This window comes from Ischnura elegans, chromosome 9 (genome assembly GCF_921293095.1).
Source record: "Ischnura elegans chromosome 9, ioIscEleg1.1, whole genome shotgun sequence".
Classification (NCBI taxonomy): Eukaryota; Metazoa; Arthropoda; class Insecta; order Odonata; family Coenagrionidae; genus Ischnura; species Ischnura elegans.
The window spans coordinates 9,158,147-9,183,675 of NC_060254.1; the positions used below are offsets into that span (position 1 = coordinate 9,158,147).

At 36.4% G+C, this 25,529-nt stretch overlaps 1 protein-coding gene across 1 annotated transcript; it reads right to left on the reverse strand.

Moving 5' to 3' along the window:
- Positions 1-7,066: 7,066 nt before the first annotated feature.
- On the reverse strand, positions 7,067-10,268 carry LOC124165880. Its single transcript, XM_046543421.1, has 2 exons — positions 10,110-10,268; positions 7,067-7,603 (listed from the first exon to the last, which is right to left on the reverse strand). The coding sequence occupies exons 1-2, from the start codon at positions 10,266-10,268 to the stop codon at positions 7,067-7,069; spliced, it is 696 nt and encodes a 231-aa protein (XP_046399377.1).
- Between the last annotated feature and the right edge of the window lie 15,261 nt (positions 10,269-25,529).

A 25,529-nucleotide genomic window follows, 5' to 3' on the forward strand; every position in this document is an offset into this window, starting at 1 on the left:
AATAATCTTCCAATTTCGTTGGCACGTTAATTATATGGTTTTGCTGGTTATGAACCCCGTTGTTCTTAATGGTGGTGCTGGTTTCTCCTATCCTCTCCCCGGAGGCACTGTCAGGCTCTCAACACAGTGGCACCTCCTATCCTTTATCATTCCTCAGGCCATTCCCTCGAGAGAGACACACAGACATAAAAGTCACTGACTTTCTTCCCCACTCTCAGGAGTATAATCTTGCAGGCCTGCCCTGAGTACCCATTTACAATGCCTCTCTCAGGATTCACCGCTGACAAAAAACACAGAGGAAATTGGCAGATGTCACTTACAATTAACATTGGATTTTGGTGCGATGTTCGATAATGAAAAATAGTGGACTGTGTAACGATAAATCTAATGGGTTGAAATTCAGATCTCTGGATTCCACAAAACAAAGATTACATCTGCAATGAAACACCAATTAAGGAGCATGGCATCTGTCGAACCTCTTCCTGCCATAGTTCGGGCATCACTGACTCCCACCACTGTCTGGTGCCACACCAGCGCCACCAAGTCAAGAGTAGGATCATTGGCTAAAACTCTTCTCTAATGGCATCTAGTAGCCATTGGGCATTGAGAGGATATTGGAAGACAAGCTATTACTGCTAGGGAATGGTATATGTGACTGCTAACAAGCGAAGGAGGGTCAAGTTTGGATGAGAGGGAAGGTTTTCGAATTGTCCCATTCATGAATGATAGAGTTTGATGGTTAAAACAAGATGTGTGGGGGAGAGTGGGTTAGAAGAGATGGTTGAATGTTCTTGTGTGTTTTTCCCAATATCATTGGTACTCTGGTACACAAATGTTTCATGCAGCTGGAGGATTTAAAGCCAAATTAGAGGTCTCTCTAGTGGCAGATCTATGTTAGGGGGAGATAAGCGGGCTAAAATTTGCTCTAAACTTAATGCTGAACAGAATTGAATATTACAGAGCAGTGGCACAGTGTGGAGGGGGTGTTGGGGGACAAACCAGAGCTCAGAGAAATTTTTAAGTTTAATCCATCTCTTACGGAATAGTGTAAATATCAATAAAATATCCCTCAGATGGCCACAAAACTAACCATTTTGAACCATTGATCAGAAATTTTTTCAAGGGGAGGGCACCCGCACCTCCCGCTTACCCTGGCGGGTATTCCACACCCTCAGACACACCTGTGTTTTGCACCTGAAACCCCCCCCCCCCCAGCCATAATTCCTAGCTGCGCCCCTGCTTCAGAGGGTACCACATGGAGTGTTCTCTCCAGAGTCCCTCCTTTTGGCCCTCTTATCTAAACATCGATTCTCCTCAGGTTTTACCTGAAGTTGTACTGTGAATATATTGCGAAGATAAGTGGCACCATGCTTGGATATAAAGTTTTTAACTTTTTTTAAAGTGTTAAGTGTAGGCAATCACTAGCCTGTGCTCCGAGCAAAATTCAAGTAGCCTTTCTCCTCTTTCATTTCGGTTACCTAACCCATATTTCCCAGTTATTGTTCCTTCTTGACCTTCGCCAATGACGGGGTTCCAGTCACCGAAAATAATAAGATTTTCTTCCCCTCTTACCTGCTTGATAACTTCCGCTATATCTTGGTAGGCATCTTCTACTTCTTCGTCTTCATAATCTGACGTAGGCATGTAAACCTGCACCACTACAGTAGCTACGGGTTTAGTATCTATCTTCACAATTACTATCCTTTCATTAAACTGCAGGTAGCTTTTAACACGCATCCCAGCACTCTTTCTAAGCATTATGCCTACTCTATATATATATATATAGTATCTATACTTTCCTCATGAAATAAACATTAAGGACTAATAAATAAACTTATAGGAATAAACTCAAATTGGAACTTCTTCGGGGAAAATGCGTCTGCCAACTGTGATAGAGGTATATGCAGGACCCAAGCAACAGCAATGATCATTCCCGCAACGTTAGCTGATGCAAAAGTCATAACTTCACAATATATATCAAAGCTAGTGCACCAAAATTACTTACGTAGACAGAAAAAGATGCTAATTACTGTGAATAAGAAATAGAGGTGTCATCTAAGGGCTCCATTTTATTGGAATGAAAGACTATACTCTTGTGTGATGAAAAAAGGCAAGAGGACTTATCAATCCAAGTTTTGAGGGGAAAGTGTGGTGTTAGTTGAAGAAACAGGGTCCCACTTTTGGAGGTTAGCCTCCCCCGTCAGAGGATTAACAAAAGTTAAAAAATCTGGGATTATCGATTCCTTTCCAAGTGAAAAGTTAAAATTAAAAAGGATTTGAATATGATGGTACCAAGTGAATACCGCCCAAAAAGGAGGCATCATCCCTCTGCTACAAGCATAATTCCAATATCCCTTGCAGTATGGGTAAACTCTTCTCGGGATTCCCACTGGGTTAATTTTTCCATTATGGTAAACGTTTCAAGTTCCGACTCGGGGCTCATCCTCAGGGATAAATTTTGTTGAATCCCAAGAAGATTTTACCCACATCCTTCGTCGGGAAAACATCAAATCATATTTCATCCATTACAGTGGTCTATTTGCTAATTGTACTAAGTTGACTTAGATTTGACATTAAAATTGGGAGGGTAATGTAGGGACCCAATATTCGTTGCTGCAAGGATGCGTTTGGCGACCAATCCGATATTTTTTTAATTGCTGGATTTTAATATCGTCGTAAAGCACTACACGCTGATGATATATTGGAGAGAGACATGAATGTTCAAATTTGAAGTTAAATATTCCTTATATTATACATGCTGACGAGAGATTCGCGAAAGAATTTACCAAAACTTTGATGACAGCAGCAAAAGATGAGGAATGACACTGGCATAAGAAATACAGACTGGAAAGCAGATAATTGAGTAATTCTTTCGTGATTATTCCTCACCGAACGATGCTGAAGCATCAAATATTAGTAAGACTAATGGAGAAAGACCCACTTGGCCTGAATTTTGGTGCATCTGGGGCGTGGGAGAGGCGAGCGGGGAGGGGACGCGAGCGGCCTTCACCCAAAATCCACTTAATCACAGCTGTCAGACAATGCCGGAATAGAAGCGCATATCCTAAGTTCCCACACCTTCATAGCCACTCGAGAGGCATCTTCATAGACCGTAGGCTCCTTTACCTGCATTGGCGGATCTAAAAATATTTCATCACTTCTCTAAAAGTTGGTAACATCGATTTGTTTAACGCCCATGGGGTGCCAAATAAGGGACAAGTCATCTCACTATGCATCGTTTTTTACCTTCTACCAATTTCCGATTTATATTATCAGAGATGAACGCCCTCCTAGCAGCACATGCAGGATGAATTTTGCTGTATTTGAGGTGTGGGAGGGGAAGAAGCGAGCGGGGAGGGCAAGGGATCGGCTTGCTGCTCTTTTATTTGCGACGCTGCGTGGGCGTTGGAATATTTTCTTTGTGGGCGCGGACTCAAATTAGGCATTTTGTGGCTAAACGGTGGCATATACGTCAAAATGCACGAAATTTTTTCCCTAATAGAACAGTAACTTTGCAAAATCTATAGGGAATGACCATAAAATATAATATTTTCGAATTTTGACCTTACCCCCCTAAATTGCATTTGAGCGAGGGTCAGGGGTTCACTGAGGTCTCAAATTTTTCAGGCCTTATTTTTGATCCGTCCCACAACTTTTTTTCATTGGGCCAGATGGATTTGAAAAAAATCGATTTTTCCGATCCGCCCTAATGCGCAGCTCTGATGCTCTTTCACTCACTTATCTACAGTGTGGCCATTTTTTCCAAAGTATGATTTAATATTCTTGCTTGGGATGAGGTAAACTCGGGACGTATTAATTCTACGACAATCTTTAACCCCCTACGGCTAGCTTCATATTTACTTATGGCGTTAAGTGGGTAGTGCAAATGTTATGCCTATTTGGTATCCAAGATATTTTATCCAATACTGAGGAAATGTATGGAATATGGACACTTGAAAAAGATTTTTTACAATCACCTGTAGGTTTGCATGAATGGAAAGCTGGATAGATGTTTTTGTGAGTCCTCAGATAGACACTCCTTGGCCATTACAAATTGTTTTCAGAGGTGGGGGTATTACTCCCTCTGTAGCATTTTTGGTGGAAAGTCCTTTTTAGGTGGTCAAGCTCCATTGGGAAACAAGCGTCTTAAATCACGTAAGCGTAAATGAGGGTTCGTGAAACTGCTGCCTGCCGTGAGGAATGATGGTCGATTTGATTGTTTTGATAGAAGTTGGTGTGCATCATCTTCTGATGCACTCAATGACTTAGGATTCAATCTCCCCTATGATAGAAAATATCATATAGAAAAGGCAGGCAGCAATTTTCTTGCTTTACCATGTTGAATTTTATGTTTTCATATTGGTCATTCATATCTTTCAAGAACTGGAGATTAGGCAGACTATGCGGCAAAGTAACAAATGTATCTTGGCTGGAGGGGATCAGATGATAATGCTTTTTTTTTCAAAGTTTTCCATGCAAAAATTGGTATTTGATGGCAATAGTCGTGATCCCACTGCTACTTCATCAGCTTGTTTATGAAATTTTTCTACGTGCACCAAAATATAACATGTGCTTATACAGGCTCACTGTGAGATTGTCTGAAATATCTGCTATTATCTCAAGTATTTCTTTTATCAGAACATGAGTACATAAATGGTGAGATGACGTTAAGGCTTTATAGGCAGATCTGGGGGGGAGGGGGGCATGGGGGCACTGCCCCCCCCCCCAGACCCTTAAAAAATTGTAAGATTTTTAATATGGTCCCGTTATCATAGCATTCGTTTTGTATTATGAGATATCCTTGTGTCCCCCCCCCCCCCCCCAGAAGAAAATCCTGGATACAGCCTTATTTGTACCCCCCCCCAGAAAGAAATCCTGGAATCGCCTCAGTAGGGACATTTGCTTGTTTTATCAAAGAAGCAGTCTTCCTTGTCTGTGCCAGATCATGTGGGAGGTAGTAGAATTGAGCATTAGGGTGCGTAAACGGCAAGGTCATTCTGCACCACGATTCAGTCGTTTGATTCAAATCGTATAATTAAGGGATTGTCACTGCACAATTTATTTACATGAAATAGACAGGAACTTTTAAATTTTATTAAACAGGCCTATTTCCTTGAGAAACAAAATTGTACTTCTTAAATTAGTAGGGTGGTGTCCTAGAAGGCAGTGGCGTGTATGGGGGGGGATGAGGGGGATAGATCCCCCCCAAAGCCTCAGAGAAATAAAAATTATATTTAAAACTGTCTAGTTTTGAAATATAGCAAATTTTAACATAACATTTGATGGCCAAATTTTAAGTGCCAAAAATGAGTGAAATGCATTTGCAGGCATGTCACTTTTCCAAAATTTTCCCAAAGAGGGGGCTCCCCCTACATTGAGTTGTGTCCGCACATCACGGTATTTGTCACTCTCTGTCAGGATATGTCGGATACTTAAAAGGCACCTACACTCATCACACTGAGTTCCAAGCCTGGTTCCAAGCATCTATTCTGATGCAGAAGAACCTCCCCTGTGCTACTGTAGGACTTGGCTGCTTTACAGTAATGCATCCAAAATTTTATCGAGTCATCCATGTTATAGCATACTTTTTAAAACCCATTTCATAAATATTTTTATTCAAAGGACTAGGGCAACCAGACCTGTAAGTGTTCATTTTAACGACTTTATTCTCGGATGTGATTTAAAATTACCCAACGTATACCCTGTTGTGTACTATACCCACACACCTTAGTTGACCCTCACTCCTATGGTTAATACAGTTTTACGATTTCGACCTAAATCCTCCACTACTCCCTCGGAATACCAGCGTCAATTTTTTATATTTCAGTGGAACCACCCCAACTTCATACCCGTTTGCACTGACAGATCATGTGGAAGTAGAAAGTGTAACGTATCACACTATCTTCAATTTTTTGACGGTATCCAGATATTTTCGTAATCAATGTATCATTGCCGTTGCCCTCGGGTAGGATGACGGTGCTTCTGTGTTCCCTCAGGGAATGAAGAGGTTGTAGTTCTTTCCTGCTTACAGTGGAACATGGTGAAGATGTGTTTTAAAGAGTCATCATGACTATAGTCCATGATTTCTTCTGCTACATTCATATTAAAATTTAAAAACCTTTGTTCAATTCTTCGTATGTAGTCATCAAGAGTAATTTTCCTTGGGGTAGGAGAGTGAAAAGTTAAGACATTTTTGAGAGGACTAAATTAGATATTATAGTAGGTCCTGTCTAGCCTCAACTATTCAAATTGACTTCTGATCCCTTACCAAACTCCTAAGTCACACCAGGCTCCCCTGGCCCCCATATTAGGGTTGTTCAAAAGCACTCAAGTTACAAATTCTGTGTCGCTATAGCGTGGAAAATTTTTGATGCGTTAGTTTAAGAAATTAAAAATTTACTCAAATCGGGCATTATCTTCTGATCCTATAAAGAATCTAAAAATTGAAAATAATTCTTTTTTTCGTAGTAAAAAAATAAAATTAAATGCATATTTTTTTAATGCTACAGCAAAAACATGATCACAAATGATATAGATTATTATTATTGTACACATATTCATAATTTTAAACAGTTATTTCCAATTGTACAGGATCATACATGCGTAGAACATCCAAGAAAAAGAAAATCACCATGGTAAATGAGGGTTAAATTACAAACTTAATCTTTACATTGTGATTGATACAGGGTGTCTGACCGTGCAGCTGCTTTGCTAGCATCAAGTGTGCTTGAAGGCATTGGATTTATAAATGAATGAGATACTTCTAAGGCCATTGAATGATATAAAATTAGAAGGCAAGAGAGCCATACTTTAAGCGACTTACTTGATTTAGGTGAACAACATGGGTTATACTTTGACAGAAGGATGGATGATATCCTAGTACTTAATAAAAAGGAATGAATCGAAGGAGTGCCATCGGACAGTTGAGGAGGAACATCATTTTATGATAAAAGAACCTGGTTCTGTGTACATATGTAAGTCATATTTACCCAAGCTCCGGTCTGGTAAAGACATTGTGGCGTCCACATGATCTTATCTTTCTGATCAAGGAGTAATCAAGGAGAGATCAAGGATAAATGTTTTTCCTGACTATGGACCACTTGTTTCTTTGCTGCAGATTAGTCAAATAGTCATTCGACCACTTCTTCCTGAACTGCTGCAACTGCCGCTGCAACTTCTGCCATCTAGAAAGCAAGCCAATTCTTACGTCAATTAGATCTGGTTGTGGGATAGAGGTAATGAGCTGTCCAATGAGAAAATGGCTGGGAGTTAAGGCAGAGGGATAGTTTGGATCGTTGGACAGAGCAACTAAAGGCCTTGAATTGAGGCACCCTTCAATTTGCGTAATGAGAGTGGCGAATTCTTCAAAGCTCAAGCACGCCATTCCCATGACTCTTCTCAGATGAAACTTGAAGGACTTAACGCCAGCCTCCCATATTCCACGGAAGTGAGGAGATTGGGGTGGAATCAAGTGCCAGCATATCCCTTCTCTACTTGAAAACTCAGTTACAGATTCATGTTTTTGAACTGCACTCACGGTCTCACATAAGCTTCGCAACTCCTTGTCGGCTCCCATTGTCACTGTTGATATTTGGGCACCTCCCTTGATGAGAAATTAATTTCTTAAAGGCTGCAAGAAATGCTTGAGCTGTCATGCCACTAACTACCTCCAAATGTATAGCATGCGTGGCAAGACATATGAACACTGCTGTATAGCATTTAACTCTTATTCTGGATCGCGGTGAACCTGATCTTATAAAAAAAGGTCCTGCATAGTCAATCCCTGCATATCTAAAGGGTGTGGAGGGATTAACTCAGCAATTCGGAAGCTGTCCCATTTACTGTGTCGTTGCTTGAGCCCTTAACTTGCTACAAGGCAAACAGCGATGGACTATCATTCTTATCACATTCCTTCCATTAAGGATCCAAAATCTCTCTTTCAGCGAATTCAGTAAAAATTGGCCTCTCGCTTGAAGAAGTCACTTGTGTTACTCTTGGTTTATGAGTTTGGTTAAATGATGTTGTTGTGGTAAAATAGCAGGTTGCTTCTGTTGAAAGGGAAGGTCGGAATTCTGCAATCGGCCCATAGAAGTCCATCCTCACAACAGATTGGATTCAGGGATTTTAAATTGCTTTTACAACTAACTACCCCATAGTCTTTAAGGCCATGTATCTCCTAACAGAATTCACTGTACTGCGCCATCTTGATCAAGGGCTGAAGTGATATCTCCATGTCTTCCTGAGTTAATTCACCGATTTGTCTTCTTACACGAGTGGTTCTTGAATTCTCTTTGAAGTGTAGACGATACGCCATCACTTGTTGCAATTTCCTCAGACTAGAAAATCTTTCTATGATACTATAAGATGCTTGAACGTTCAAGCTTACGAAGGTTTTCCTCTCCCTTTTTTGTTCTGGAATTTCTTCTGCCTGGACATGTTAACCGGAGTTCGGCCATGTAGATGGCATTCTGCGAATCCAGAATGAATGTTTTATTATGGGTAAGGATATCTGCAGTTACTCCCCTGGTAATCAAATCTGCAGGATTATCTTCTGATGAAATGTGACACCACTGCACGTCTGACGTTTTTTCTTGTATATCTGCTACTCTATTTGCTACAAATGTTTTCCATTTACTTGGTGATGCTGCTATCCAAGCTAATGTCACCCTAGAATCAGTCCGCAAAAATGTCTTGAATTTGATGTGGCTAACTGCAGTAGTCACATTTTTGAATAGACGTGCTAACACTAAAGCTGCTCACAATTCAAGACGTGGGAGCGAAACCTGTTTCACTGGAGCCACTCTTGACTTAGCATAAAGTAGTTTAACTCTTGTCTGGCCTCTTTCATTGGTTGCTGGAATATAGATGCAAGCACCATATGCCTTCTCGGAAGCATCTGAGAAACCGAGAAACCGTGAATTTGAAGATCACTAAGGCTTCCCTTTACAACAGCTAGCTTATCAATGAAGATTTTGTCAATTTTCAAAAGTTGAGTGTACCAACGTTGCCAATGCTGTAGCAGTTAATGTGGCAGTTGTAGCAGTAGGGGTCCCAGAGAAATGGGCATAAAACTTTTTAATAATTTGCCTGCTGATTTCAAAAATGTTAATGATGATATTTTGTTTAAAAATAAGTTGATAAAACTTTTGCTAAGAAATATGTATTATTCAGTTGAGGAATATCTGGATGATGCTCTTTAACACTTAAATGTAAATATGTATGTGTATAGGGTAGTATAGGATCTGTCTGTTATGTTGGTATATTTGTGTATATATTGTATGACTTGACGTGCCTTTATTTATTTAATTTATTTATTTATTTATTATTTAATGTACAAGATCGCTGGGCAAATAAAATAATAATAATAAAGTTTTTTCCGGTAGTTCTTCATCCCAGTCTATTCCCTTTAACCAAAATTGCTGCAGGAGAACCTTGCCAGTTATCACTATTGGGCTCATAAAACCCAATGGATCAAAAATGGAAGAAATGGCTCCTATTACTATTCTCTTAGTAGTATGGTTCCTAAATCTTGATTCTTGATATTTGTGAAGACCATTGATGATCTGAAATTGGTCATCTGCTGCATGCCAAAGAAGACCCAAAGTTGTCACCTTGTCTTGATTGTCCAGAGGAGGTGGAAGGTGCACTTCTCTAAGTTCAAGGGGAACAGATTCCAGTAATGCTGGATGATTTGAACAACATTTGCGTAAGTTAAATCCTCCCTTTTTCAATAGTTTAATGAACTGGTCTTGGCATTCAAGAGCTTCATTGAGATTCGATGCATCGGACATGCAATCATCCACCTACAAGTCATGACAAAGGATTTCTGCTCCCATTGGATAATTGCCTTCTTCGTCTTGGGCTAATTGTTGCAGACACCTAGTTGCCAGGAATGGTGCTGACGATGTGCCGTAGGTGACTGTCTGTAACTCAAAGGTTTTTATAGATCCTGTCATAGAGTTTCTCCATAAGATTCTCTGAAACCTACAATCCCGTTCATCTACTCGTACCTGTCGATACATTTTCTCTATATCTGCGGTAAACCCGATTTGGTGAATTCGAAATCAAAGTTTGATCAACTGCAGATCTTGTTGAACCGTTGGACCCACCATAAGGACATCTTTCAAAGACTTTCCAGTAGTTGTCTCAGCAGATGTGTCGAAGACTACCCTTGTCTTTGTAGTTGTGCTAGAAGCCTTCACAACAGGATGATGTGGCAGGTAACAAGTGGTTGTTAAAGCACAATCGCTATCTAGAATGACCTCCATGTGTCAAAGAGAGTTGTATTCAGCTAAAAATCCTCCATAGTCTGCCTGTAGATTAGGATTTCTATCAATACGTCTTTCCAGGTGATGAAGTCTCACTCTCGCCATTTCCAGTGAGTCTCCCAAGCATTCAGGATTTTCCTTGAAGGGTAACCAAATGACATATCGTCCAGTGTCATCTCTGGTTGTGTTTTTGACAAAATGCTGCTCGCATTCTACATCTTCCTTTGATCGTGGAGACTTTGTGAAGTTGTCCATCTCCCAATTTCGTTTTAACTGATCATGAAGACCTAGCGCATTTGCAAGAAAGAATGTCTTTTTCGGAAGAACAGGTGACGCTGCATCCTCCTGTTGATGAAAACGTCCAGCTAGAATCCATCCCAACTCCGTATTTTGCATGACAGGATAAGGTCCTGGTCTTATCTGCCGCTCAGGTTGAGAATGTGAAAGAAGATATCTGCTCCTATCAGCAACTCTATTTTTCCTGGTTCATTGAAAACAGGGTCTGAAAGAGGAAGTTCCCTTGGAAGATGCCAATTTGCAGTGTTCACGTACGCTGAAGGTATGTCTCCTGATATTTTTGGTAGAAGCAAACACTCAACTGTGATGTCGTATGAACTAAATCTAGAATGCATCTGAAGAGTAACACAGTGTTTCATATGGGATTTCTGCGTGTTGATACCTTCAATTGGTGTGTTTTTTCTCGTTTTCCTCAAATTTAAATGCTGCACCAGCGATTCTGTTACAAAGTGAGATTGAGAGCACTAATCTAACAATGCTCTACCAGTGTGGAATTTCCCACTGCTGTCACGTACCTTAACCATAGCAGTGGATAAAAGTACCTGAGTTTCTGACGTCATCTTCACAGAACAATAAGAATTGCTCGTTTGTACTCCATTGGCGTCCTCTGTCAAATCATTTTCTGAATTGTGAGGTGATCCATTGGTGGAAAAAGGTTACTGTCTTGATGCAAACTTGCTGCCTTTCATCTCGTGCAGAAGAGTGTGGTGCCTTCCACCGCAATACCTACAATTACCTGAATTGCACTTATTCATTCTATGTCCAGGTTGAAGACAATTATAACAAAGGGAATGTTGCTTCACAAATTCATTTCGCTGTTGAACACTATGCTTGCTAAATTCTGTGCATTTGTGAAGAGAATGCAATTGATTGCAGAATATACACTGACCATTGGTAGCTACATACGTTTTTCTTGCATTTTTTATCATATTCCTGCTGCTTGGAACTTGTTACTATATGTTTCATGTTCTGATTGGCCTTAATCACTTCTAACGACTGATATTTATTGTCTAGAAATTGTAATAATTCGTTTAAGCTTGCGAATTGATGAGAATTTATTCTTAGTTCCCATTCCCTTCGAGTAGGTTCATCAAGTTTTTCAAGAACAAGTTGTGAAAGAAGGATTTAATGCAGAGGAATTTCCAATTGCAGCGCTTGCACTGCATTGTAATTACAAACCAACTGATTGACCAATACTCTCATGTCACCAACTGAGTCCTCACTCACTGCTATCAGTGAAAAGAGACGTTTGATATGCGCTGTGGCGATAAGTTTGGTATTATCATACCTTTTACAAACGATATCCCAAGCTACCTTGAAGTTATCGGAAATGATGGGCAAGTTCTCTATTAGTTTATTTGACTCACCACTAAGAGAGGACAGTAAATAATAGTAGCATTGAGTATCATCCAAGTCATCATTGTGTAACATTAAACTGGTGAAGATGTCGTGGAAATGTTGAAATTCTGTTGTGTTTCCGTTGAAATTGGGCAACTTAATGTTTAGTAGCTTGAGCTGTCTTGACCGTGAGCTACCTCCACCGTGATCCGAAGATTGGACCGAACGATTTGAGTCCGCTTGCTCTTCTTTCAAAATAGAGGTCATTCCTGCGAGTACCTCCATGTACGTTTCCTCAAAAGTTTCTCTAACCTGTAAATGATCATCATCATCACCTAATTCCAATTGTCGTTGAACCTCATTGTATTCTTCAAGGATATTGGGCATCCTCTCAAGACCAAGCCTTAAGTTGACGATATCTGACCCCTTGTCAAACTTATCCACGTAAGTTTTTATTCGAGTAAGACTCGCCTTTGCCAAACCTTGGGTTTTTATTGGCATATGTTTGGCTTTAGAATCCATCCTTAAAGTTAAGGGAATAGGAATTAAGGTGTTTGTGTTGGACAAAGGACAAAGAAAAAGGAAAAGGAAAAAGGAAAAGGACAAAGAAAGATCCAGACTAAACGTATGACTTAGCTTATAAGATCACCTCCCGCTGCTGATACACCACAGCCAATGAACCACGATGAGTTCCTACAACAGATGCTCGCAGTTCTGGTATGGAGCGTATAGGTGCTAACATGGAGATAGCGATAGAGATAGCGTGGAGATTAGCGCCGCCGAGAGACTCGTTGCCTGCCAAGGTCGTACTCTCGGAGCTGCGTAGAAGTGGCCTAGCCTTGCTCGTAGCCACACGACTTAAGAGTCAATCTTCGTTCGTAGAATGCGGCATCCGCAAGGACCATCATGTTTGGTGTGATGTTCGATAATAAAAGATAGTGGACTGTATCACGATTAATTTAATTCGGTGCTATTCAGATCTCTGGATTTCACAAACAAAGAATAGATTTGCAATGAGTCACCAATTATAATAATTAGTGGTCACGCCTGAAGTATGGCAGGGAGAGGTTATGCAGATGCCATGCTCCCTAATTGGCAGGGATACGGCCCTAAGTGCAGCCACCCCCCTGCAGTGAGTTCTGGGTCTGTTAAATAATACATATTAGATGATATCTAAACAAGGGAAGAGCTGCAGAATCAAACATATTGTACTTTAGACTAAAATATTTCCTTAAGTAATAGGGTAGTTACCTTCATCGAAGAAAACGAAAGGTACTGATTGCGATTTGTTACCCACCATTAGTGTATTCATAATATACAAATTATTTGGTTTTAGAAATCCCAGTTTAGACGAATGGCAATGGTCAATTCTAACCGCATTTGAAAAAGGCCAGATTGGCGCCCATGCGATGCCACTCCACGTGACGTCACAGGGACCTAGTTTCTGTACGAGTAGAAAGGAGTTTTAGATCGTCTGAGATTACCAATGCAGCATGAGGCACAGAGCTCAGGGAAACATCTCTTACTAATCACCTATTAAAACTGCCTGTGGTCAGAAAGTTTCCTTCGCTTGAGAGGGTATTAAAAATCCTTATTTAAGCCAAGCGCTACCACCCAGACGGCACAGAATCCTCCGTATCTAATTCGTATGCAGATAGTATCCATTGACTACCGCTCCGTCGCTTTTCGTCAATGGATACTATCTGCATACGAATGAGATACGGAGGATTCTGTGCTGTCTGGGCAGATAGCATGGCACTCAGCTACCCGCTAGCATCCTGCGTCGTATCAGCGCTCAGAGCCTCTCCAAGGTCACCTCACAAGGCGGGAGGGGGAACCAGAAATGCGTCACACGGACCTTTTTCCCATCATTCCTACTTACGCGTCGCGTTTTCGCGCGCTTGAAATTTTTCACTTTTCATTTAATCGCGAAAAATAGATATCGTCATTTAAAAATCTAAAAGCGTGAAATACGTACTCCAGGAGTATTAATCTTTCGATTTAGGCAATAAAAAAATAATAGGAAACCACCCTATTATCACACAACTCTGAAAAATCGGCTAAAAGCAAAATTTATACGTTTTTAGTGATCTTGTGCAATCAGAAATAATTGTTTAAAACCATGTATATGTATATATATTAATAATAATAATCCATAATATTGTTCATCATTTATTGATATAGCATGTAAAAAAGAAACATTAAATTTTTTACTATGAATAAAAACTATTATTTTAATTTTTGTCATTTTTAAGGTACTTTGCAGGATTGGAATATGATGACTGGTTATAATAATTCTTTTTTTTTCTTGTACTAACGTATCACAACTTTTCCACGCTATAGTGGCACGAAGTTGGTAACTTGAGTTTTTTCGCACCTTCCTACCTCATAGGCTCTTCTGTCGAAACATCCATTGTCCATTTTAGGCTGCTCTTCTTCCTCCGGACTTCTCTATCAAACTAGACTCCAATAACCTCTCCTAGATCCCTCAGTCTCACTAGGCCCCAATTTTTCTCCTAGGCTCCCCTGCCACCCTGAGCTACTTGTGGAACTTGACGCACTTGCCAGGGGTGCCAACTTACTACAAATATTGGGGGGGGATCTTGCCCCAGGAAATTTTATAAGTAAGTAGTGAGTTTTTAGTTTTTTTAAGCATTTTAGAAGAATCATATGATCAGCATTAGAACCCTGATCAGGGCGAACCTTCAGTGCGGGGCCCTTCACTTAAAATATTATACTCTATACCCCATCTACAAACTCGAGCATTTTGAATCCCTACCACTCTCTGGCTAAGTATGTGTTCCCCTCCCAAATTCAGACATCGTAATTACGCCGTTATGATACCATCACGCAGTTGAGTTCAAAATAGTACAATACAAATAAAATTTATAATTATATTTATTCATAAAATTATAACGTAAAATAAACATAAAAAGCGCGCTTTTTCAATAGGTACTTACGTATTTTTATAAGTTAGATTATGAAAGTTAATTAGTTGTAAGCCTAAAGCAATTACTGTAAAATGAAAAAAGATAGTTTTAATTTCACATGCAGGTCAAAATGGTAATAAATTTAAAAAAATAAACTTACCATTGCATTGAAGTTTAATCACTCTTATGTAGTGGGTTGTAATAAAAACATGAAATAATGTAATAATCTTAGCACAGATTGAAATTCATTTCACTCTCTCTGACCCTGTCTTTTGTATGAAAAGTTCAGCAGCATATTAAAAAAAAAAAATATATATATCTACATCAATATTGTTAATAAAGTTTATGTTTGTGTTTCTTAGCAGCATTACAGAAAGTTTTGGCTGACAAACAAAATTGCACAATAAAAATTGCATTATTATTCTTTTTTCATAATATTATTTTTTGTCTAGCACGGACTTAACAATACAGTAATAGTTGAAATTGCGTTTTCAAAACTATCGTATATTTTTATTTTTTTTCACGAACGCGGGGCCAGGGGCGGTCGCCCCGCCCTAAGGCCGGCCCTGACCCTGATAACTCGAATCCTGATATCTGAACACTCCGGGGAAAATCGAGAAGCCTGACACATTTTTTCGTCACACCCATAACCAATTTTTGAGGGGGCTCGGGCCCCCTCAGGCCCCATGGAGTCGGCGCCACTGGCGCTTGCCCATAATAGGCTCCTTTGCTCCCCATTCTGATATTTAGAGGAGGTGACGAACAGCTAACGTCATTTGCACGACTGGGCCCAGAGGATGATGAGCCAAAACTGTAGCCACCACACCAACCCAATCCCAAGGCTCATTTTTGAGCTAGGTTCCCTAGACCCCCCCATGACCTATGCTCGACATTGCTACGTTTAAGGGCACTCAGAAGTGAACTTTAGTGATCAAGTTGATCAATACCCCAAGTTGTGCAAAAAATGACATGTTTAATATGAGGACTGCCATATGCAGATTTTGGGGGGGGGGGGGGTGCAATTTTGTTTGTGCAGCCCCATTTGTTTGAGTGACTAGCAATGGGGCTGATACTGACCTTTTGACAATGAAGCAGATGTTTTCTATTGTTCAAACATTGTCCATTTTATGCATACAGGCTAACAACCAACCAACCAAATAACCTTACAATCTCCTTTTAGGGGACACTAAGTGTTTGTATGGAAAAATAAAAGGTAATATCAGCTTCAGTAGCCATCGCCTAGGAAGCGTAGCCCTCTGACTTGACAGACTACCCAATTGTATAGGAGTTCCTTATGTGTGTTTTGAAAATATGCTTGAGCACACCAAAACTGTAGTGAAGTCAAAAGTTTTATTTTTTCCAGCTTAATTTCACTTGCTCACCTTATTCTCTTGGCATCTCGAGTTAAGCTTCTGTCCATAACAAGTGATAAATACCGCTCTATAGAGTTGCCAAGGAGATACCAATAGGGTAGTTTCCTCCATCAAAGAAAACGAAAAGCATTGATTGCGATTCGTTACCCACCATTAGTGTATTCATTATATATAAATTATTTGGTTTTAGAAATACCGGTCAATGAGAAGAATGGCAATGGTCAATTTTTATCCCCATTTGAAAAAGGCCAGATTAGCGCCCATGCGATGCCACTCCACGTGACGCCACAGGGACCTAGTTTCTATACGAGTAGATAGGAGTTTTACATCGTCTGAGATTACCAATGCATGCATGAGGCACAGAGCTCAGGGAAATATCTCTTAATAATCACCTATCACAACTGCCTAAGGTCGGAAAGTTTTCTTCGTTGGATAGAGTATTAATAATCCTTATTAAAGCCAAGCGCTGCCTGCTAGCAGGGTACTCAGCTACCTGCTAGCAACCTGCATCGTATCAGCGCTCAAAGCCTCGCCCCAAGGTCACCTCACAATGCGGCAGCGGGTAGCAGACTGACGCAACACGGGCTTTTTCCCGGCATTCATACTTACCCGTCGCGTTTTCGCACGCTTGAAAATTTTCACTTTACATTTAATCGAAATAAATAGATATCGTCATTTAAAAATCTAAGAGCGTGTAATGCGTACTCCAGGAGTAATAATCTTTTGATTTAGACAATAAAAAAATAATAGGAAACTACCCTATTATTTGTTAAGAATATACATACAATGCAAATGCTTATTGGGTTTATTTTATTGACACTGTTACAGGTTGGTGGAAATAAAATCTACGTATGGATTTCCTTAGTTTTTGTCTCAACCATTTTAATCATAGCTCTTTAAACAGTTGTTTTTTGGAATATATAGGGGTGGTCTGGCCAGGCCTGCTGATCACCGAGGGCAACGCTCAACGCTCGCCAGTGAAGCAGCTGGCTGGTCGCGTCTCCTCTCTTTCTCTCCCCTTCTCCTGTCCCAAGCTTAGCCATATCTTCCCCTCCTCCTCTCTTTCCAAAGTCTCCAGTTACATAAAGAAACTCGATATCCCCACACCTGAGTTTCTGAATAGTTTAGACCTCAATTAGGTCACCAGGAAAAAAATATCAGAATAAGGGGGCGCCCTAGCAAGGTCGAGGAAGGCGAGGCAGACTCTTTCTATTAGCCAGTTTGTGCTTCGCTAAGACAGTCATAGGTAGAGTGGCGAAAAATAGGCATGGGAAAAAAAACCGGTATTCGGTAGTACTTTTTCTATCCGGTAGTACCGGCCAGTATTTAAAAGCGGTACTACCGTATTGGTACCAAAAAAATAATGGTACTACTATGGCCGGCACTACGGGCATTGCCATTTTATTTTTCGTTTATCCACTTACTATTTAGACAATATATAATTATATATGGTCTAAGACTTACTACTAAAACAATTGAGTGTTGATAAAATTTCAGGCGAAGTGACATACTGAACAGAACTACAAAAACGGAATAATTACCGGATTTATGAGGATTTGATTACACGATTAAGATTTATTCTCTATGAATATTAGCTGGTGTCCTAACACCCCCTGCAACAAGCCATTTAGACGGCTTCCGGGGTATTATGTAGATGTAATATTCCAACCCTACTTTGAAGTAACGATCAGAAATTTTGAAAATCAAATTAAATACAACTTGTATAAAAATGTGATTTCGATATGAATATTCTTGTTGCAAACGCGATTTCAGTACTCAGAAAGAAAAAATTAAAAATGTGACTTCGATATGAATATTCTTGTTACAAACGCGAATTCACTACTCAAAGTGAAAATATTAAAAATGTGACATGGATATGAATATTCTTGTTGCAAACGCGTTTTCAGCACTCAGAAAGAAATAAGTAATTAAAAATGTGACTTGGATATGAATATTCTGTCATACAAAAAAGAATTTACTACTCAATATGAAAAAATTAAAAATGTGACTTGGAAATGAATATTCTATTACAAACACGAAATCACTACTTACTAAAAGTGAAAATATTAAAAATGTGACGTGGATATGAATATTCTTGTAACAAACGCGAATTAACTACACAAAGAGAAAAAATTAAAATTTTACTTGGATATGAATATTCTTGTTGCAAACGCGTTTTCAGTACTCAGAAAGAAAATATAATAATTTATGAATTGAACATGAATAATCTGTATTACAAACGCGAATTCACTACTCAAAGTGAAAAAATTAAAAATGTCTTGGAAGCAAATATTCTTGTTACAAACGCGAATTCACTACTTAAAATTAAAAAAATGTAAAAATTTGACATGAGTATGAATATTCTAGTTAGAAACGCGAATTAACTACAACTTGAAAATGAATATTCTTGTTACAAATTCGAATTCAACCCTCAAAGTGTAAAAATTACAAATGTTACTGTGATATGAATAATATTGTTACAAACAGGATTTCATTACTCAAAGAGAAAAAAATTAAAAATGTGATTTGAATATGAATATTCTTGTTACAAACGCGAATAAACTACTAGAAGTGAAAAAATTAAAATTTTTTCTTGGATATGAATATTCTTATTGAAAAAAGCATTTTCAGTTCTCATAAAGAAAAAATTGAAAATGTGACTTGGATATCAATATTCTGTCTAACAAACGCGAATTCAATACTAAAGTGAAAAAATAAAAAATGTGACTTAGTTATAAATATTCTTGTTTAAAAAACGATCAAATACCTCGAAGTGAAAATATTAAATATGTGACTTGGATAAGAATTGTCTTGTTAGAAACGCCAAATCACAACTAAAAATGAAAATATTAAGAATGTGACGTGGATATAAATATTCATTATGCAACGTGATTTCAGTACTCGGAAAGAAAAAAATTAAAATGTGACTTTGATACGAATATTATTGTTACAAATGCGAATTCATTTCTCAAAGTGGATAAATTAAAAATGCTACTTAGATATTAATATTCTGGATGCAAACCCGTATTCACTTCTAAAATGGAAAAATTAAAAATGCAACTTAGAAATTAATATTCTTGTTGCAAACGCGAATTCAGAACTGAAAATGAATAAATTAAAAATGTTACCTAGAAATGCATATTCTACTTGCAAACGCCAATACACTGATCAAAATAAAAAATTAAAAATGTTACTTAGAAATGAACATTCTTTCTGCAAAAGCGAATTAACTACTCAAGGTGAAAAATATAAAAATGTTACTTGGAAATGATTATTCTTGTTGCAAAACGCGTATTCCAAGTTCCAAGTGAAAACATTTAAAAATGTTACTTGGAAATGAATATTCTTGTTGCAAACGCTAATTCAATACTAAAGGTGTAAAAAACAAAAAATGTTACTTGGAATTGAATATTTTATTTGCAAACGCGAATTCACCGCTCCAAGTGAAAGAATTAAAAAGTTACTCAGATATGAATATTCTTGATGCAAACGCAAATTCACCAATCAAAGTGAAATATTTTTAAAATGTTACTTGGAAATGAATACTATTGTTGCAAACGCGAATCACTACTCAAAGTGAAAAAATTAAAAAAGTTACTTGGAAATGAATATTCTTGTTGCAAACGCCAATTCACTAATCAAGGTGAAAAAATAAAAATGTTACTTGTAAATGAATATTCTTGTTGAAAACGCGAATTCAAAGCTCAAAGAGAAAAAATTAAAAATATTACTTGGAAATAATTATTCTTGTTGCAAACGTAATTTCAATACTAAAATTAAAAAAAATAAAAATATTACTTGGAAATTATAATTTTTATTGCAAACGCGAATTCACCACTCATAGTGAAATAATTAAAAATGTTACTCACAAATGAATATTCTTGTTGCAAACGTGAATTCACCTCAAAGTGAAAAAATATAAAAAGTTACTCAGAAATGAATATTCATGTCGCAAACGCGAATTCACCACTCAAAGTGAAAAAATTAAAAATGTTACTCAGAAATGAATATTCTTGTTGCAAACGCGAACTGACAACTCAAAGTGAATAAATTAAAATTATACTAAGAAAAGATTATTCTTGTGCAAACCCGAATTCAGTATTCAAACTAAAAAAATTAATAATAAAGATACTTTGAAAAAAATATTCTTGTTGCAAAAGCGTATTTACTTCTCAAAGTGGAAAAATTAAAAATGCTACTTAAAAATTAATATTCTTGTTGCAAACGCGAATTTAACACTCAAAGTGAAAAAAAAATAAAAATGTTACTCAGAAATGAATATTCTTGTTGCAAACGCGAAGTCACCACTCAAAGTGAAAATGTTAAAAATGTTACTTAGAAAAAAATATTCTTGTTGCAAACGCGAATTCACCACTAAAAGTGAGAATATTAAAAATGTTACTCAGTAGAGAATATACTTGTTGCAAACGCGAATTCACGACTAAAAGTGAAAAAATTAAAAATGTTACTCAGAAATGAATATTCTTGTTGCAATCGCGAATTCACCACTCAAAGTGAAGATATTAAAAATGTTATTCAGAAATGAATAATCTTGTTGCAAACGCTATTCACCACTCAAATTGAAAATATTAAAAATTTTACTCAGAAATTAATATTCTTGTTGCAAACGAGAATACACCACTCAAAGTGAAAATATTAAAAATTATTTCTCAGGAATGAATATTCTTGTTGCAAACGCGAATTCATACTCAAAGTGAAAATATAAAAAAGTTACTCAAAAATGAATATTCTTGTTGCCAACGCGAATATACCACTTAAAGTGAAAAAATTAAAAATATTACTCAGGAATGAATATTCTGATTCCCAACGCGAATTTACCACACAAAGTGAAAATATTACTCAGAAAGGAATATTTTTGTTGCAAAGGCGAATTCACCACTAAAAGTGAAAATATTAAAAATGTTATTCAAAAATGAATATACTTGTTGCAAACATGAATTCACCACTCAAAGTGAAAAATATTGATAATGTTACTCCGAAATGAACATTCTTGTTGCAAACGTGAATTCACCACTCAAAGTAAAAAAATTCACTATGTAACTCAGAAATGAATAATCTTGTTGCATACGCGATTTCACCACTCAAAGTGAAGATATTAAAAATGTTTCTCAGAAATGAATATTTTTTTCCCAACGCGAATTCACCACTCAAAGTGAAAAAATTAAAAATGTTACTCAGAAATGAATATTCTCGATTCAAACATGAATTCACCACTCAAAGTGTAAACATAAAAAAATGTTATTCAGAGATAATGTTTCTTGTTGAAAACGCGAATTCACCCCTCAAAGTGAAAATATTAAAGATATTTCTAAAAAATGAATATTCTTGTTAAAAACGCAAATTCACCACTCAAAGTGAAAAAATTAAAAATGTTACTAAGAAATGAATCATCTTGTTGGGAACGCGATTTCACCACTCAAAGTGAAAATATTAAAAATGTTATTCAGAAACTAATATTTTTGTTGCAAACGCGAATTTACCACTCAAAGTGAAAAAAATTAAAAAAGATACTCAGAAATGAATATTTTTGTTGCAAAGGCGAATTCAACACTTAAAGTGAAACTATTATAAATGTTATTAAGAAATGAATATACTTATTGCAAACATGAATTCACCACTCAAAGTGAAAAAAAATTGAAAATGTTACTCAGAAATGAATATTCATGTTATAAACGCGAATTCACCACTCAAAGTGAAAATATTAAAACATTTACTCAAAAATAAATATTCTTGTTGCATACGCGATTTCACCACTCAATGTGAAGATATTAAAAATGTTTCTCAGAAATGAATATTTTTTTCCCAACGCGAATTCACCACTCAAAGTGAAAAAATTAAAAATGCTACTCAGAAATGAATATTCTTGATGCAAACGCGAATTCACCACTCAAAGTGAAAATATTAAAAATGTTATTCAGAAATGAATATTCTTGTTGCAAACGCGATTTCACCATTCAAAGTGAAAATATTAAAACATTTACTCAGAAATAAATATTTTTGTTGCAAACGCGAATTCTCCACTCAAAGTGAAATTATTAACAATTTTACTCAGAGATGAATATTCTTGTTGCAAACGCGAATTCACCACTCAAAGTGAAATTATTAACAATTTTACTCAGAAATGAATATTCTTGTTGCATACGCGAATTCACCACTCAAAGTGAAAATATAAAAAATCTTACTAAAAAATATATAAAATTGTATCCAACGCGAATATACATCACAAAGAGAAAATGTTACTCAGAAATGAATATATTTGTTGGAAACGTGATTTCACCACTCCAAGTGAAAAATTTAAAAATATTACAAAGAAATGAATATTCTTGTTGCAAACGCGAATTCAATATTCAAAGTGAAAAAAATTAAAAATATTACTCAGAAATGAATATTCTCTTTGCAAACGCGAATTCACTTCTCAAAATGAAAAAATTAAATCTGTTACTTAGAATTGAATATTCTAGTTGCAAACGCGAATTCACCACTCAAAGTGAAAAAAAATAAAAATATTACTTAGAAATGTTTATCTTATTGCAACCGAATTTTCACTACTCAAAATGAAAACATTAAAATATTACTCAGAAATGAATATTCTTGTTGCAGACGCGAATTCACCACTCAAATTGAAAATATTTAAAATGTTAAACAGCAATGAATATTCTTGTTTCCAACGCGATATCACAACTCAAAGTGAAAATATTAAACATGTTACTCAGGAATGAATATTCTTGTTGCTAACGCGAATTCACCACTCAAATGGAAAATATAAAAAAGTTACTCAAAAATGAATATTCTTGTTTCCAACGCGAATGTACCATCAAAATGAAAAAATTAAAAATGTTACTCAGAAATGAATATTCTGATTGCCAAAGCGAATTTACCACGTAAAGTGATAATGTTACTCAGAAATGAATATTCTGATTGCCAAAGCGAATTTACCACGTAAAGTGAAAATGTTACTCAGAAATGAATATTTTTCTTGCAAACGCGATTTCACCACTCAAAGTGAAAATATTAAAAATGTTATTCCGAAATGAATATTCTTGTTGCAAACTGGAATTAACCACACAAAGTAAAAAAAATTAAAAATGTTACTCAAAAATGATTATTCTGGTTGCAAAGGCGAATTCACCACTCAATGTGAAAAAATTAAAAATGTTACTCAAAAATGAATATTCTGGTTGCAAACGTGAATTCCCCCCTCAAAGTGAAAATATTAAAGATATTTCTCAAAAATGAATATTCTTGTTGCAAACGCAAATTCACCACTCAAAGTGAAAATATTAAAAATGTTATTCAGAAATGACTATTCTTGTTGCAAACGCGAATTCACCACTCAAAGTGAAAAAAATTAAAAATGATACTCAGAAATGAATATTTTTGTTGCAAGGGCGAATTCAACACTTAAAGTGAAAATATTAAAATGTTATTCAGAAATGAATATACTTGTTGCAAACATGAATTCACCACTCAAAGTGAAAAAAATTGAAAATGTTACTCAGAGAAGAATATTCTTGTTGCAAACGCGAATTCAGCCCTCAAAGTGAAAATATTAAAAATATTTCTCAGAAATGAATATTCTTGTTGCAAACGCGAATTCACCACTCAAAATGATGATATTAAAAATGTTACTCAGAAATGAATATTTTTTTCCCAACGCGAATTCACCACTCAAAGTGAGAAAATTAAAAATGTTACTCAGAAATGAATATTCTTGATGCAAACGCGAATTCACCACTCAAAGTGGAAATATTAAAAATGTTAATCAGAAATGAATATTCTTGTTGCAAACGCGAATTCACACCTCTAAGTGAAAATATTAAAAATATTTCTCAGAACGGAATATTCTTGTTGCAAACGCGAATTCACCCCTCAAAGTGAAAAAATTAAAAATGTTACTCAGAAATGAATAATCTTGTTGCAAACGAGAATTCACCACTCCAAGTGAAAATATTCGAAAAGTTACTCAGAAAAGAATATTCTTGTTGCAAACGCAAATTCACTACTCAAAGTGAAAATATTAAAAATGTTATTCAGAAATTAATATTTTGGTTTAAAACGCGAATTCACCACTCAAAGTGAAAAATATTATAATTATTACTCAGAATTAATATTCTTGTAGAACACGCGCATTCACCCCTCAAAGTGAAAATATTAAAAATATTTCTCAGAACGGAATATTCTTGTTGCAAACGCGAATTCATCTCTCAAAGTGAAAAAATTAAAAATGTTACTCAGAAATGAATAATCATGTTGCAAACGCGATTCCACCACTCAAAGTGAAGATATAAAAAATGTTTCTCAGAAATGAATATTCTTGTTGCCAACGCGAATTCACCACTCAATGTGAAAATATTAAAGATATTTCTCAAAAATTAATATTCTTGTTGCAAACGCAAATTCACCACTCTAAGTGAAAAAAATTAAAAATGATACTCAGAAATGAATATTTTTGTTGCAAAGGCAAATTGTACACTTAAAGTGAAAATATTAAAAATGTTATTCAGAAATGAATATACTTGTTGCAAACATGAATTCACCACTCAAAGTGAAAAAAATTGAAAATGTTACTCAGAAAAGAATATTCTTGTTGCAAACGCAAATTCAACACTCAAAGTGAAAATATTAACTATGTAACTCAGAAATGAATAATCTTGTTGCAAACGCGATTTCACCCCTCAAAGTGAAAAAATTAAAAAATTTTACTCAGAAAGAATATTCATGTTGCAAACGCGAATTCACCACTCAAAGTGAAAAAATGAAAACATATTACTCAGAAATGAATATTTTTGTTGCAAACGCGAATTCACCACTCAAAGTGAAAAAATTAAAAATTTTACTCAGAAAGAATATTCATGTTGCAAACGCGAATTCACCACTCAAAGTGAAAAAATTAAAAAAATATTTCTCAGAAATGAATAATCTTGTAGCAAACGCGAATTCACCACTCAAAGTGAAAAAATTAAAAATGTTACTTAGAAATGAATATTCTTGTTGCAAACGCGATTTCACCACTCAAAGTGAAAAATTAAAAATTTCACTCAGAAATTTATATTCTTGTTGCAATCGCGATTTCTCCTCTCAATATGAAAAAATTAAAAATGTTACTCAGAAATGAATATTCTTGTTGCAAACGCGAATTCACAACTCAAAGTGAAAAAATTAAAAATTTTACTCAGAATAGTATATTCTTGATGCAATCGCGAATTCACCTCTCAAAGTAAAAAAATTAAAAAATTTTTCTCAGAAATGAATATTCTTGTTGCAATCGCGAATTCACCTCTCAAAAAGAAAAAATTATAAAT